We start from the raw sequence: 16567 nt of genomic DNA on the forward strand, positions 1-16567 counted from the left end.
GTATTCTGACAGTTGTCGTAGTATGTATCATTTTAGTAATATTACATGCAGATCAAATAAAATACAGGCTGATTCCAAATTAATCAAACTGCCTCTTTAAAGCAACACTTTATATTGAAAGCTATTGAATACAGTAGCAAGTTATCTACACAACTGAATTCATTTCCAAGTGTTCAACAAAACAACTGAAGACGAGACAATAGATGCATACACAAAAAGAATTCCCATTGCATACACATTAGACACTTGTAACGTGTTAATGGATAGATTCAATAAGCCAGTGAGAATGTTGGCAACAATGAATGCCACCAACTGATAGCGATTGAGACTTTGGAATAAAACTGGGCTATCTTTGAGCTGTTCTGCAGAGTTTTTAAATATACGTGATAGAGTATGATCGACTACAAAAAGCCCTGCAAGCAAGGACGTACACACAGCCGTGACCCAAAAAACATATGAAGCATTTGCCTAGGTAAAAAAGGGTAGATACATGGACACATTATCAGATACTTGATATTTATGCATGTGATTAAAGGCTGCTAGAAACTCACTAAACGACGCGAAACTTGAAGATCAAGATGGAGTGTGCACACCAGATACAATAAAAATGACATGCCTACTGTTGCTGTCAAAACTTTAAAACGAATCATTCCCATATTGAACGGCTGCACTTTAGGAAGAATACGTGCTCCAATTTCTGCAGATATTAAAAAAATGCAGTAATACCCTAGTATAGCATGGCAACAAGAATAGTGTTGACGTAAGTGAGCAAATAGCTTATGACACTGCAACGAATACAAACACTCTTTGATTTACCTGCCATGCTACAAATTCCTTCGCGATTCATGCTGATTATATCGACCCTAGGAGCACTTATAATATACTGTTCAAGACCTCTTGCAAGTGCAATCTCGTATCCTGTTGAACATGGTACAAATCTTGATGTTAAAAATACTTAGCATTACAAACTTGAATATTTTGCTGATTAAATTCACATACCAATAATAATAATGACTGCAGTAAATGCATAGCTGACTCGAGAAAATAGAGTTCCATGGAGAGTGGCAAGTAAGGAAACACATGCCAAAGTAAAAAAAAAGTTCCAATGCACTCCATATTCGCTCACATGTTCCTAGGAAATAGAAATTACATTCAAACTTTCTATATTAGCTTAAAGCGTATCAAAATCCAAAACGATGATTAAAATCAAGCAAATGATACCTGATAGTTTACAGATTTGACAAATGCGATTCGAAGTACGCCAAAAAGAACAGGAAAAATGACAATCTGGGATGTCTTGATGACTTTTGCTATAAAGCTTACGTTTTTTTGATTGATTCTTGGTCCAGATACTAAGCCACTTGAAAAGATGAATGCACCTGTTCCAATATCCATCTGATCCAATCAATACAATATCAGTGATATACCTTTAAAGCATTGCTATATTCATAGAAATATACGAAATCGCCAATAAGCACTTACCAATGAAGTGCCATACATTTCTGTTTTGGCGAACCGTCTCGGAAATACACTGAAATCCACAGCTAGAATTGCAGTGACTGTTAGCATTTGCAAAAAAGCCCTAAATGCCACTGATGATGGAACATAGCCTGACACGGCTGTTTTTGTTTGTTTCTTTGCAGCCGATCCTTTCAGTGGGTTTACTAGTGCTAGTGCGATAAATCCCAAAACTGCAGCAATCTGTGCTGCAAGTATAGTCAAAGTCCATTCGGTAATTGTGATGGACATTATGACTGGAATAATCAACACTGAAAACTCAAATAGGAATGTTTTTAGAGAGTTTTTTGGATTTGGATTTATATTGGCGAGCTGCATGGTTCTCCATAGCAGATAGGACGACTGTAGGTTTAGAGATTTGGGTGAACACGAAGTCATTGAATGGAATATACTGGGATCAATATATAGCTGCTTACTAGACAAACAAGCAGCACAGTCTGAATTTCTAAAACAGTTGTTCCGTTGTGGCCTTGCACATGCTGCTGTTTGGCTTCTTTTGCTGCGTCGTCTTGAACTATCATGTAAAATCACCAGCAACAGCCGTCCAAACACGAATTCAATTCGCAGTTTGGCGACAGTTAAAAAGTAAAATAGTGTCAGGTGATGTCACGTTTGGTTCTGTAGTGTTGGTCAAGCTGCACTTCAACCCAAACCAACTCGTAGCAACTGATGATATGGCTGCAACGGGTGACAAGGTCCTGGTTCCACCCCTCAATTTCGCAATGGTAGAACCAAATATTTATCGATCTGGATACCCAAACAAAAAAAACTTTCCATTCTTGCTAAAGCTAGGACTCAAGTCTGTCATGTAAAATTATCTTTTTGGCTCTTGGATCCAGTTTTATCGACTTTATCTGGCGCTGGATCTAAATGTTTAGTATATTTTATTGATCCAGGTACATATGTGAAGATGATTATACACAAGAAACTTTGGATTTTTGGAGGATAAACAACGTTTGTGTGTTCCACATGAGAATTGCTGGCAACAAAGTAAGGGCTGATTCCTCGTTAAAAGCTTACTCGTTCATCTGTAGAGTATATAAACTTATGATCTCATACTATGAATAGGAACCATTTGGCGAGATTGAGCAAAAGGATATTGCAGATGCGCTTTTAAAAGTACTCGATGAGAAAAACCAACCAAGTATAATCCAATAAACTGATTGTCTGTTTTCAGTATCGTATCTGTTAAAGATTGGCCCTATACTAACCGCCACATTTACTTTATAGTTCTCCTACATTGCAACAAGGGTAAACACCGAGTAGGATGTCTGATTGGATGTTTAAGGAAGCTTCAAAAGTGGTCTATGGCATCCATATTTGACGAATACCGGCGCTTTGCAGGCACCAAGACACATATTGCCGATCAAGAGGTAGATTTCGAATACATTTACACAAATTTCCGTTACTATCGAGTTGATTGGATATGTTTTTATACTAACGCCTTGTTTTAGTTTATTGAAGTATTTGATTCCAATACTGTAGCACATTTACTTTCTATTGAATCTCAAAAAGCTTGATTTATTTATTTTGCAAATGAAATTAGTAAACTTGGATTAATTGAATTTCAATCAGTCGGGCCTAATGAATCGGAAATTCTATCAATTTCAGACCCTGAGCAATGCAGCTGTAAATTAATCGCAGTAAAATACTGGTTTGATTGCACTGCAATGACGATGCTTTATCGCCGTATTCACGTAAAACGGAACACTAGATAAGAGTGTTGGTGTAATAAACAGCCAATTTCACGTTTGATACCAATTTACTGGAAAACACTGTATTCTTCAAACCGAGTATCACAAGTAAATACTGTAATTAGCATGGAGACAAGATTTATTTCGGAGAAGTGCAATCTTTGGTTTTTTTGAATTAAAGTACAAACGTATCGGTGACTTTATGGTACGGGGTTGTCCAAAGTTTAATTAAAACAATCAAACCCAATATCTGGACTGCAGTGGATGAGTCTGATTATTGTACAATGTATGACTGCAAAAAGGGAATTTCAGTTCAAAACTGTAATTTGTATTATTTGACGAACATTGCTTATTAAATAATGGAGAGTATCTATTGAAAAAGTCAAATCCTAATAGGAAAGTGTAACGCATATTCAGCCATTGTCTACTATTGAGCAAAATTGAGGCAATCTGCAAGATGAGTACAAAATATTATATTTACGTGAATGCGGCTGTAGTATATCTGAGATGATGAATTTGAAAGTCAATAGACAAAACCACTCGACTGTGATAATACAAGTACTATAAAGCAGCACAAAGCCTACTTAATTTGCATTGACAGCTCGATTTATTCTAATTGTAAAGCTTTTTCAAAAAACAGCATTTGGAGCAAACTTTTCAAAAAAAGCTTCACTCACATTTGACAAGACAGACTAAAATGGAAATAGCAGATAGTCAATCATCTACAAATGCCATTGCTCCAATCACAAGAGCAAAAGTAACTGCAATAGCTTCGTATCCACAAAAGAAATCAATCACATCAAAGGCAATCCCTCGAACTACACATACCACTCAGACAGTCAAGAAATCCTTGAAGCATATTGTAGCCAACACCGCCATAAAAAACAGTAGCATGCCAGATACAAAGGTAACCAATACTACTGCGTTACAAAAAGAGTCGTCAAAATCCAATACGGGCAGTTCACTACATCAGGGTGCTGATTTAGACCATCAAGATACTACAAACTATACACATCTGCATTCTAGCGCGACTAAAGATAGTTTAAAAGATGCTGAAAAAAGCCCTATTAATTTAACAAGCGAGGATGGTAATGCTGGACAAAAAGGCGATTTGCATAATGACAACCAAACCAAAGTGACTTTATCAGAACTCAATAACGAGCGTGAGCGAAAAGAGCCTCCTCCAAGTAAGGGGTTTTGACAGTTTTATATATTGTGCAGCTCAGTATTTAGTTTGATGTTAACAATCATCACAATGGTGTTTTATATCACATTGTTTTTTAAAATATGACCAGACCATGTCAAAATCTCGACTCTGCAGCAATCAACAAATCGCCGAGCCAAGTCTGCACTTCCAAAGTCACACCCATCACAGTCGCGCCTTGTAAATGAAACAAAGGCAGCGATGCCAGGTATGTCTAGCTTGAATTCCCATTGATACTGAATATTTTTTGTAAAAGTAATGTCCATGAAAATATTGTACACAAATTTTTATAGCTACACAGTCTCAATCAAAAACTCTATTCCCAAACAAAAGTAAGTTGGTTTGCATTCTAACAAGTATTACCTATTTTTGAAGCAATGTCAAGTTTGAAAAATATCAGACATTTATTGATTAAAATCATTTACTCTTTTTAAAGATAAACATGCCAAGTCCAGTACGGTGAAATACAATGAGAATCAAACAAAACAAGGACCAAATCAAATCAAATCTAGTCCGGAGCAAGAGATAACTGCCAGTCGCACAAATACAACAAAGTTGAATTTGGAACACAAACAGCCCAAGGTTATCTCACCTGCAAAAAGTGCACAAGCAGATATACCAGAACTACAAAGCAAACTGTCGGCAGTAGATCAGCACGCAACTACTAGCAATTCAAAGCTTCACAGCTCAACAATACTACATTTGCCTAGTAATGTTGATTGTGAAATAAATCTCAACCCTGCTTCAGATACAGCAGTTCAAGAAAACCCCACAAATATCAATGCCCAATCATCAATGCATTCCGACCATGCTATGATTGAGCACGACAAAACTGTGCAAAAAATCAGTCAGTCCATTCCAATCGCTGTCCATACTTCAAAACCTCAAATTAACCACTCCAAAATCAGCGCTCCAAAATCAGAACATACTTTCAAGTCAGTGACCATTTCATTACCACTATCTCCTGGAAAAACTGAAAATATTGATCAAATCACTGCAAATCATTTAAAATCGCACGCATCGTCTCGAAAAAGTCATTTGCCCATATTGCAAGCTCGTGACCCTCGGCAGTCTGAACATACCATTCAATTACTTTCCAAATCCATAGAAGCCATGGAATCATTTTCTCAGAAACTTGAGCTATTAAAAGCTCATCACAAGCAAAAGGAATGCACACACGCGGATTCGAAAACTGTACCAGTAAATGTCACACATTTGATTGTTTCCAACGATGACCTCTCTCAAACCCTAGATAAGTCTCATGCAGAAAAACAACTCGAGTGTGCTGATCATGACCGTGAAATTGCCGAGTTGCATTCTAAAATCTCTGTTCTTCAAAAACGAGTGTTGAGGGAGCAAGAAAAATCAAAAATATATCCCAAAGTAACATCCATTGTACCAACTTCACTCGAGGCCAATATTCACTTGCGACATCAATTTCAAAAAAGTTTGGAAAACGAACGAGATAAGTACGCAGCATTGGAAATGGAGAATCAGCGGCTTATTCATGAAATTCGCGATTTAACCATGGCGCACGTCAAAAAGAAACGAGCGCTCTCAACGCAGGAAGCCACGCACTATGCCAATGAGGTGTCACAATTGAGGAACAAATCCAAAGATATTAAATCCGAAAAAATGATGCTTGAAGAAAAAGTGTTGGAAATGGAACGTCGGCTTGCCAAAGAAATCAAAGAAAAAGAGCGGCTGTTTAAAGAAATGATATCCATGCGCCGATTGCAGATGCACGTGTCAAATAAGCTGGACGACTTTTCAAATAGTAGCAGTATAGATAGCAGCATTGACAACTGTAGTCAAATCAGTTTGGATAATGACACGACTACTGGATACCTGCGTTCAATTGGTGTGCATACAGATACCAAGCAACGGTTTGATCCAAGTTTTTATAATCTCGATTTAGATCACATTAGTATTGCAGTAAAAAGAGCCAAAACTGCAGTTCCAAAACGGTCTTCATTACGAGGTCATTCGGAGCACAATAAAGTAGAGTCTAGTGATATTGTGCCAAGAGCCGCTACCGCAGATTCTACCAGGCATGTTCAACTTGGAGGTGCCTATCACAGAGATGATATTGCACAACTTGAGTCTTCATTTAACAAGCAAAAAATGCATGTCTTGGAACAGGATGTTGAATTGGATAAACAATCTACCAATCACAATGAATCGGAAAACGTGTGCCAGATTGCAACTGATATATATGAGATGGATTACCTTCGGCCCATGATTACATTTGGTCCTAAAACGAAAGAGGAATGCATGAAAACTGACTACAAAACATTTGATCCCATTGCAACCGAATCGAATCATATTTGCAAAATCGCAACGATTAACAATCATGGCAATCCTTCAAGTGAGCATCTTGATTTAAATATGCATGGTAATACGGCACATGAAGATATTTCAACACAAAACAACCACGGCAGCACACTGACACATTTTGAGCACAATGCACATGATGATCAGCATACTTTTCCCCAGCACTCCGAATTAGGGATTGAACCAGAGCAGCCTATTGAAAAGCATTTGTCTAGCATTAGCAAAGTAGCTGATTTGGAGCAACTTGTTGTTGATCAGCAGACTACAAATGAAAATCAACCAGCTCAAGCTCATACATCTGAATTATACGAGGCTATTCCAGCCAAAAACACAATGCATGCACGTATCAACGCGCTGCCAGTAGCTACATCAGAGTATTTTGAAATCAGCGAAGGACAAGATCAAGTTCCAGATGAGATACTCTCCTTTTCAGAAAAGCAAGGTATAGCAAAAACTTTGATTACTCGAGGTTTGGAAAAAACTGCTCGGAGTCGACAACCATCTGAGGAATCCATTAGAGCAGCAAAGATACAGTTGGAGTATGACGCATATGTCACTAATCGCAACAATAGACAAGTGAACACGGGTTTTGAAAATCGAGCCTTGGCAGATTCCAACATTTTGCCTTTAACTAAAGATTTGAAAGCTGTAGTAGAAATTCCAGAAGAAAGTGCGGATAAAAATCATGTTTGTAGTAATCTTGAATAAAATATTAAAATTTTATTATAAAATAGTTTTGAATTCAGCATACTGTTTCATCAATTTTGAGTTTGATCATTGCTTAAAACATTGCTTTGATCAATATACTATCATTTCAAACAATCATATCTAAAAGCTGACTTTTGACCATTCATAGCCTATTGATTTAATAATATTCATCAAGAAAAATCATCAGAGTAATTTGAAAGTGTTTCTGCCACATAAATAGCTTCAGAATTTAAATCTGTCTTTTCAAGGTGAGTCGTGGTCTGGCTATGCATTGTTTTGGGTAGTTTTTGCAAGTTTGTGTTAGGTGAGGTGGGAATGGATGGAATATCATAATTGTACGCATTTGATGATACGAATTTGTCTGTCGTCTTTTTCTCTTGCAAGGATGAAGTTTGTCGAGTATTTGGAGAATCGATCGTTGGTGTTTGAGCGATTTGTAAGTTTTGAGAAGTGGCTCCAATCAGCGTTTCAGCATTGCTAATACTAATCAACTGTGTTGGTTGCTTTACACCCATCTGTGATTTGGTAAGCACTGCAGGTTTGTGAATGGTGTTTTGAGAAATGGAAACAATGTGCTGAGCTGGTTCAGAAAAATTGTCTACTTGGTTAGTAGCTTGAGTTTTTAAACTAGGCTTATAGATGTCACTATTTGGACCCAAAAGATTGGAGCTCTCTGTATGATTTACAGATACTTGTAAAGTTTGGGGAACAATATACTTGCACTCTGACTCTTTTGCAAGTGGCAGTAATAGCGATCTTGTTGTACGTAGTGACTTTTTATGAGAAAAAGACTTTGGTGCTACCGGCTCGCATAGAGCCACATGATTGGACAGCTGTGGAAGTGGTGTGCCGCGGGAGTGTTCAAAATGACCATGATTTCTTGAGGATGCTGCTGTTTTTGATGGATGATGACGAATTGATTCGAACTTACAAGAATCATCAACGTACAAAGTTGGGCTGGGTCGTGAAGGACTCCGATTCGACATTGCCATTGATTGTCGATCAAGATCCTTGATTAATGGATATTAATTGCAGTGTTGGAAAATTTGAACATACTAGATAAATCAAAACATACTACTTACGTGACGTTTCTGTTTCAAACCTGTGATTTCAGAATGTGCTTGATTGAGCTCAGTCATTAGTTTACTTACACTTGATTTAGTAAATGCAACTTCCCTGTCGCGCTCGCCTTCCAATTGCCTAACCTGTCTTTCTAGTATCTAGTAATCATTAAACAAAAACACGATGCAAGTTGGTCATTATTATTTTTGAAATATCCAAGACCCAAAACATAAAGTTTATATTTGAATATTTTTACAAACCAAATTCATCTCTTTGGATTTTTCAATTATAGCTTGATGTTGCTCCAATTGCTTTTGTAAAGTGAGAATGTCCATTGTCTTTCCAATCAAGATTTGATCGTGTAGTACATTGCATTTGTTCTGTAGTCGATGTATCTCTTGTGCTTGATGCTGTGTTTTTTTCTGCAGATGTGATATTTTATCCATATGACGACTTTTTTCAATCTTGAACCAAGAGTTTCAAATTTACAAGGATTTATAGTTAAAGCAAACAATTTATAACTTGTAATCAATAACATGTTTTTTACTGCAGTATCTATTTTTAAGCAATACACTAATCACAGACTACTCACCTTTGCAACACGAAGCTCCTCATTCATTGCATGGATGACTCTGGGCATATCACCACGATCTCTATCCGACTTTTGTATTGCTTTTTCTTGTCTCAAGTTTACCTATATTTATACACAAACCTTGCTTAGCTAGCAGACACATTTAAAATACAACAGTGCAAGAATTCCAGTATATCAATCTTTACAATGTTTAGAGTACGTTGTTCTGCGCGAAGTTGACTAATGAATACTTTTTGTTCATCAATTATTTGCATTAATCGAGTCATCTCACTAAGTGATTCGCTAGCAGTATGAGCAAAATCCAACTTGTGCTTCTTTACAGGTTTTTTGGACAAGTTGTCTATTTGAATCGGTATTTCTTGTTTGCTAGATTGAGTAGATCTTGCTAATCTGAATTGCGCACCCTGTGACTCTTTTGGCGTTTCACTGCTCTCTAAATGGTTTGATTAGTCTAAATATTTAACCACGAATGATATATTGCTATTCGTGCATATATTTTGAATTGATGCATTAGCAACTCGGCAAATAAACCTACTACCAAACTTTTGTTTTCTATGGAGAGGCGGAGTTTTGTTGATGCATGATTTGAAAGTAATACTGGGTTGCAGAACATGCTGCTTTTGAGTTGAACTCTCGTGTTTATTGGTTTCCTGCGACTCTTCAGTTGGACTCGTATCAATATGACTAGATGTTGTAGGGCGATATGCCATGAGAGTTGGTGGTTTTGCTGATGTATTATCTAATACATCAGCAGTATAGTTTTTGGTATTAACGGACTTTGCTTCTTTATGTGTCTCTGATGTGAGGTCAGTTATATTTCTTTGAATGCATCGAGGCGACTTTGGGCGAGTTGATGGTAAAATTGAAGAATTGGGCTCGTTTTTAATTGGTTGTATATCATCTATATGACTTGATGGCCTGCTAGAAAAAAATGCATCCATATCGTCATTAGGGTTATTATTCATATTTCCAAGTTTAAATCTACTTTGACAGTTGAGTAAAATATGGTCGCGACCTGATCACTGCCGTATTCACGTAAAATGGAATACTAGAAAAGAAACTCGAAATACATGACAAGTCTCAGGTTTAATTAGTGCCAAATTTACTGGACAATATTGTTCTTGAAGTCATTGTTTAGAAATAGTTTTTGGTAGTTTTAGCATTCAAAACATGCCCTTTTACGTATGGGTTTCTACTTGTGTCCAATCTATACTATATCATCATTAAACAAACACTGAATCATTGATTGATGGCTTGGAAACCCTGTAGCCATCAACACTTGAACAACGAGGCATTGCGAGCGCACTTTGGATCTTTACCAAGCGCAATGTCTCGGCCAACAATGTCAAGGATCTTGAAAGCAGTATTATGCGCAAAAACCAACACTTTTAAATGACGGGCATATTGGCAATAATGAATATGTCCAGGTTTTATTACCAGTATCTAAACAGCATACTCAATCACTGGATTGTAATGAACGAGTTTGGCGATTGTACAATGTATGGCTACGCAAACAAAGACAAACGTGCAAAGTTTAAATAAAACAGTTTGAAACTATAATGTACTGTGTGCATCATATGATGATTGGTGTATTTTCAGACTAATCAAGGTGCTGTCAAGATCGTAGTATGTCAAGACTTTCTAAATCATGACATACAGCATTTTTAAACACGCATATTATCCCAAACGATATTCTATTCCACAAAATAACTGTTTGATCAGATATGGTCTACCAACCGTTCAACAAACGCACACAGATTGGAGCTACATTACACTACTCCATATTTCACATTGCTGAACTCTGGAGAAAATGACTTGAGAGTAATAAAGAATGGGTTTGAGCGTTGAACAAATTGTAATAGGAAAGCACAATAAATATTCAATCATTGTTATTCCCAACCAAAATAGTCAATCATGTTGGATTTTCCGTGTCGTTGACGAATTCCGTTCTAGGTATATTGAATACTCAATTCTTGCATTCAACAACACGATTAATTCATACTCGTCTACTTTTTGATCCTATTTAGGTGTGTTTGTTGTTATGTCGGGTATGCTTTCATCCAATATGCCGCTGGTTCTTGATCGCTTGAATCGCATTTCACCCATTCCGTACCTTACACGATTGATGGCTATCAATGAATTTCAATCCAATGTGATTTACACTTGCACGCAACAGGAAATTCTGACTGGGACATGCATGTATCACACGGGGTCTGACGTTTTAAAGCTTCTCAGTGGAAGTACAGATACTATGGCATTTGAAAGCAACAAATTTGTGCTTTATATTGTTGTTGGATGTGTGTTGGCTGTTGCGTATCGACTGATAGCATATATGGTGTTGCTATTCAAAGTACGCATGTAAATTCTACAAACTATTGTGCATTTTAGATTTTGAATAAAGTTTGGGGTTTAAATATATCGTATGTTTTTTGAGGATGATGGATCAAAAACGAGTTGATGTATAAAAATAAAAAACGCAAAAGTGGAGAACCTGGGCATTGATCCCAGTGCCTCTCGCATGCTAAGCGAGCGCTCTACCATTTGAGCTAGATCCCCATGTCTTCTCAACTACACCATCTGTATATATTCATAACCATGTGTTGCATTTACAATAAACCATTTGTATTGTTGGTTTGCATCTTGCTTTGGGCTGCACAATCTTGGATATTTGTTGTACTTGCTACAGATCGACATTCTCAATCCTTTCAAACATAACGTCCACCATAATACAGACTATAGTTGTAAACAGATTATCCTCACTTGACATAGTCATCCTATTGAGCTTTATCTACCTGTTCATGACACAACATTGTTCAATACACTGACAACAACCATGCCATGACACTGTTTATTGTACTTTGGTATCCCTATTTAGTGTGCCATTTACATGAATGTTGCTGCAAGTGTATCCAAAATGGGATTTATATTCTCACAGTAAAAACTGGAATGCTATCACAGATATTACTCAAACCAAGAGTTGTCGCAACTATTATGCTTTAACTAGAGTAGATAAGAGAGTTGAGAAATGTAACAGCCTAAAAACAACCGTCATGTTTTAATATTTACACTGTAAGCCATTTGTTACAATGTGTAAACCAAAGTCATGTCTAGTGTTTGATCATTCAAGTCATGTATATCAAGTATGAATTTGGCATGGAAAGTTACCAACCATTCCTATTCCATCCCAAGATTTTTGACCAGGATTGCCTTTTCAAATAAAACAACAATCTAGACAACTTTGAACACTAATCGATATTGTTCAACGATGACAGTGCGTGCAGCTCAATATTATTGTTGTGTTGATTGACATTTAAAATGCATTCGACACTGTCATGGTTGATGCCTTGATATGGTAACTACAGCATATGTGATTGATACTACGCACACTGGTCTTGTTAACAGCGCTGTACACATGCTCATCAGCTTGTGCTCAGACTGGATCATTGGTTTCTAACCCATTTCCAATTGAACATGGAGTCCGGTAGTGATATCCACTGTCAAATTACTGTTCAACATGTTCATCAACGACATACATGATGATATCAACCGATTGTCATTGCATGAGTATCGTGTAAATCACCATCAATGTGAGGATTCATGTATGTCCACAATATCGTGATATTTGCCGACTCTGATCAATCACTCCAGTTGGCATCTGATGTACTTGCACGATGGATGGAACAATGTCAAATAAGCTTTGGTGTAGTCAAATGCAACATACTCAGTTTCCGTGGTTACAACACTTTGATTCCAAATTACCAGTTGATATGATGCTACACGAACAACAGATTCGTCGTGTTCAACACTACAAATATCTGGATGTTGTATTGCACGAACCACTATCACACCATGTGACTGGACTATAATCAGGTTGCTGTATCCAATAGCATGTTGGTTGTGTCCGGTTCTTGCAAACCACCAACTCACAATCAACTTTCAGACACGAATATGTTGGCAGTCATTCTAGTAATGATCATGTATGCACTGGATCTGGTTGGTGGTTGGTGGTAACTTGACCTGCATACACAGTCAACAGTCAACAACGGTGTGCTACACATATTGGATACAGCAAATCCACAACTGTCAACTCCTTGTTGTTGAAATGGGTTCAGATCACCATCAGTTCGCTCATTCGTTGCACCGATGCGATTGCATGATCAACCTGACACCAACCAAACCACACTCGAATATATACGTTCCAGTCATGTGCATGGTGTATCGATTGTCAACTCACAATGTCAACTCCAACACATTCCACCATGATTATGGTCACATCACACCATGCTGATGTATGTCGATCGCTATCACATTGCAAATGACTGTCATCCAATGACTGCAATGCAATACCGTGCATGTATTGTGACTGATACGCTGTGCACCATCAACCAGTGTGCAACTGTCACTCGATATATCGACTCTGATATGCAACAACATGCTGTGTTTACCATGATCATGTTTTTGATCAACCTTGGACTCATGGTACATGATTTGTCATGTTGGATCGTGTGGATGTGTCATGGACTGCAATTTAGTTGCATACACACATATGTTGGACATTGACCGATGTATACTGTGCAACGACTGATCAGTGCGAGTGTGATTGCACACTTGGTGGTATTGTGCATTACGGTTGTTTGACAATGTATGAATGCTGGATTAGTCAGTTATATGCAACCCATCTGAATTGACCTATTTGGACAAACACTCAATGTAACTGACAACAATGTGTATACATGGCTGTTCGATCAGTCGAGTTTTTGATGGTAACGACCAGTGATAGCCCAGATCTGTATCTGGTAACATTGGTACAGCCATACAGGAGTTGATCAACAAACTTGTATACTGCCAAAATACACTCGTATGGCTTACTTGCATGAGATAACCTTGTGGTTTAGCATCCAAGTTTATTTTAAATAAAATCCACGTAAAATAGTAATATAAATAGTTTAAAGCTGCCAAACAATATGATGAATATGCACATGCTGATGTATCCAGTGATCGTATACCAGCAGATTGGTGCAATATGATTAAACATACTACTGCACTTTTAGTAAATGTGTCTGCATAATAATAGTGTATGAATAACAATGCTTATGTACCGACATGTGTTGACTACAGTAGATTTGCCGCATTATGATGCGGCTACACAGCATATCATGGATGAATCACTAAGCCTGATACTACGCCCTCAACTCCAACAACGAGCCATTGCATAAAGGGAGATCTTTTTAAAATACTTTGGCATTGTTAGCAATAAATCACCACGAATTTTGACAGCACAAGCTTTTTGGAACGGCCATTTAAGGAATACGCTTTTAGTATTATATACTCTAATGGATATAAATACAATATAAATCAATGTGTTGAATGACAATCATTACAATTTACTCAGCCAAACCAATACAATGAAACTGTCAATCACCGTACTGTCATCGATCCTTGCTGTCTGCTCAGTCACGATTGCCAATCCAGTTGATCCCAGTTCGACTACAAGCATTGAATCTACTTCCAACATAGCTGCTCCTAGTGAAACTTCAATTGCAACTGGTGAACCAGACTACTCAGAAGATCCTAGCCCATATAATCTATATGAATCGTATTGTCATCCAATTACGCTGGATGGAGTAGCAATGATTCAGTTATTTGCATCAAATATGCATATGACTAAACAAATAAAAAAAGAAATCAACAAGAAAACAGCAGAGATTAAAAGTCAAAGGAAAGCGCTGAGGAAGTTGAGGCGAAGAATTAAATCTCTGGCGAATTGCAGTCGGGGGTTGGTGATCTTAGACGTTAAACTCGAGATTAAAGATCAAACCATCAATCTCAAAAAGCTCAAACAAAGGTTGAAATTGCTCATTAAAAAGCATTCACGAAATATTACCAAAGAGGATAAATTACAATTGACGCTTTATCACCACCTTGTGGAATATGATACGACTGGACAGATGACTAATGTGGGACCGAAAGGCCTGTATAAAAATCAGAATTTTTTGAAATGCTTTTATTCTTTCTACGATCGCTTATCAAAATGATTACTATAATCCGAGTATGGTGCAATCTCCATAAGATTCTGGTGCTCAGCAGCAAAGTTTTCAACCAAACTCATCACATTGTTCCAGCTCAGTGGACTTTCAACAGTTTCATCTAGAATATGTTGTAATGCAGCGTGTATTACATGGTGGTTTACTTGTCACTTGTCATGCATCTAATGTCACTCATTCAATAAACACCTTTTATTGCCAAACCATGTGTATTATACTAATAGTTTGATCATATTGCACCAATCAACTACCATGCATTGTATTAACCATTGCGGCGTCATTTCTGGATCCATGCAATTGTGTATATTGCCATTTAGGGTCACCAATCAACCCATTACATTTGACACTGACTCATTGGTATCACTGGACTATTTGATTCAAATGATTCGGCTGATTCGGCTGGTTTTGACAACTTGACAATCTGACAGTATCCACAAACCCATGTTTAATATTTGCACATATTCCATTGACATGCTACAAACTGACATTGAACATCACATTACATTGTTTTGGTCTTGAATGATACGATATGTATCAACCGATGTTTTGTATTCACATCCATATCCACATTCAGTATATACAACAAATCTGTCCATAATTCAACATATCAGCCATGTTTGATTTGACAGTCATTTGTCACATTGTTGTATACTTGCAATGATCAGTATCAATCATTTGCATGTAGTCAGCTGTCTAGTGTAATGTATGCAGTATGATCACATAACATGACATCTGATGATATAGCATACACTACAACCACAACCGGAAACATCGATCGTCAATCGTCGTCCCAATCAATATCAACAGTTGCATCAAACAAATGCACAAATGCACAAATGCACAACTCGGCAAGTGCAATGCATACAACTACAACATGTGTATACGAATACCGATCGTGTCCAACTACAAACTATGTATATTGAAACCATTGGATAGTATGTCCGACACGTCATTGACATTGATAGTCAAATAATCTTGCGAGTGACCCTATGCATGCAACAGGTTAACATGGCTAACATGTTGGTGTTGACTGTATCAATGTGACTATCATCAATATATACTTGCAGTGGTAAATATCAACGTGTGGTGTATTCAGTGATCGTATACTGGTTGATTGGTGCAATATGATCAAACATACTAACAAAGTGTGGATCGTCGTGGTACTTGCAGAAATATACCATATTGCACAGTTGGCATTGCTTTCCAGTTGCAACACAACCATCATAAAGATTCAAGCTGAGATTTGATCCAAAACATCCAAAACGAGATCAGATTGTTAATTTAGCAAAAACTACAGCACTCAGTATTCCCGTGTGGTCCCCCACCACAGTACTGACTGAGCCATCACAAGCTTGACTTCGGAGATCGAACGGGATCCGGTATTTTCTTGTGTGTATGGCCGTAGATGTTA

At 37.4% G+C, this 16567-nt stretch overlaps 6 protein-coding genes across 6 annotated transcripts; 4 read left to right on the forward strand and 2 right to left on the reverse strand.

The window, feature by feature from the left end:
• Positions 1–159: 159 nt before the first annotated feature.
• On the reverse strand, positions 160–1749 carry BATDEDRAFT_22956 (glucosaminyl-phosphotidylinositol O-acyltransferase; the record flags this gene model as incomplete). The annotated part of the gene is made up of 6 exons (XM_006676611.1): positions 160–468; positions 552–727; positions 817–918; positions 1000–1132; positions 1222–1395; positions 1483–1749. The coding sequence occupies 6 exons, from the start codon at positions 1747–1749 to the stop codon at positions 160–162; spliced, it is 1161 nt and encodes a 386-aa protein (XP_006676674.1).
• Positions 1750–2192: 443 nt separating this feature from the next.
• BATDEDRAFT_9641 (uncharacterized protein) lies at positions 2193–3038 on the forward strand (the record flags this gene model as incomplete). Its single annotated transcript, XM_006676472.1, has 5 exons — positions 2193–2326; positions 2415–2508; positions 2587–2662; positions 2749–2891; positions 2973–3038. The coding sequence occupies 5 exons, from the start codon at positions 2193–2195 to the stop codon at positions 3036–3038; spliced, it is 513 nt and encodes a 170-aa protein (XP_006676535.1).
• An 859-nt stretch (positions 3039–3897) lies between these two features.
• BATDEDRAFT_34439 (uncharacterized protein) lies at positions 3898–7477 on the forward strand. The gene is made up of 4 exons (XM_006676739.1): positions 3898–4399; positions 4508–4624; positions 4710–4748; positions 4853–7477. Exons 1-4 carry the CDS (start codon positions 3910–3912, stop codon positions 7456–7458), a joined length of 3252 nt encoding a protein of 1083 aa, XP_006676802.1. The 5' UTR covers positions 3898–3909; the 3' UTR covers positions 7459–7477.
• A 151-nt stretch (positions 7478–7628) lies between these two features.
• On the reverse strand, positions 7629–10053 carry BATDEDRAFT_86431 (uncharacterized protein; the record flags this gene model as incomplete). The annotated part of the gene is made up of 6 exons (XM_006676995.1): positions 7629–8468; positions 8541–8678; positions 8781–8984; positions 9113–9214; positions 9298–9545; positions 9648–10053. The coding sequence occupies 6 exons, from the start codon at positions 10051–10053 to the stop codon at positions 7629–7631; spliced, it is 1938 nt and encodes a 645-aa protein (XP_006677058.1).
• A 707-nt stretch (positions 10054–10760) lies between these two features.
• BATDEDRAFT_22960 (uncharacterized protein) lies at positions 10761–11474 on the forward strand (the record flags this gene model as incomplete). Its single annotated transcript, XM_006676612.1, has 3 exons — positions 10761–10839; positions 11021–11065; positions 11140–11474. 3 exons carry the CDS (start codon positions 10761–10763, stop codon positions 11472–11474), a joined length of 459 nt encoding a protein of 152 aa, XP_006676675.1.
• Positions 11475–14517: 3043 nt separating this feature from the next.
• BATDEDRAFT_22961 (uncharacterized protein) lies at positions 14518–15147 on the forward strand (the record flags this gene model as incomplete). The annotated part of the gene is made up of 1 exon (XM_006676613.1): positions 14518–15147. One exon carries the CDS (start codon positions 14518–14520, stop codon positions 15145–15147), a length of 630 nt encoding a protein of 209 aa, XP_006676676.1.
• Between the last annotated feature and the right edge of the window lie 1420 nt (positions 15148–16567).

Source organism: Batrachochytrium dendrobatidis (genome assembly GCF_000203795.2).
Source record: "Batrachochytrium dendrobatidis JAM81 unplaced genomic scaffold BATDEscaffold_2, whole genome shotgun sequence".
Taxonomy (NCBI): Eukaryota; Fungi; Chytridiomycota; class Chytridiomycetes; order Rhizophydiales; genus Batrachochytrium; species Batrachochytrium dendrobatidis.

What these genes read in the sequence shown, in the direction of transcription:
- BATDEDRAFT_34439 (XM_006676739.1), top strand. Translation starts at nt 3,910, where the DNA reads ATGGAAATAGCAGATAGTCAATCATCTACAAATGCCATTGCTCCAATC. An exon ending in GCGAAAAGAGCCTCCTCCAA is followed by an intron (nt 4,400 to 4,507) that starts GTAAGGGGTTTT and finishes AAATATGACCAG; the next exon opens with ACCATGTCAAAATCTCGACT. An exon ending in AACTCTATTCCCAAACAAAA is followed by an intron (nt 4,749 to 4,852) that starts GTAAGTTGGTTT and finishes CTCTTTTTAAAG; the next exon opens with ATAAACATGCCAAGTCCAGT.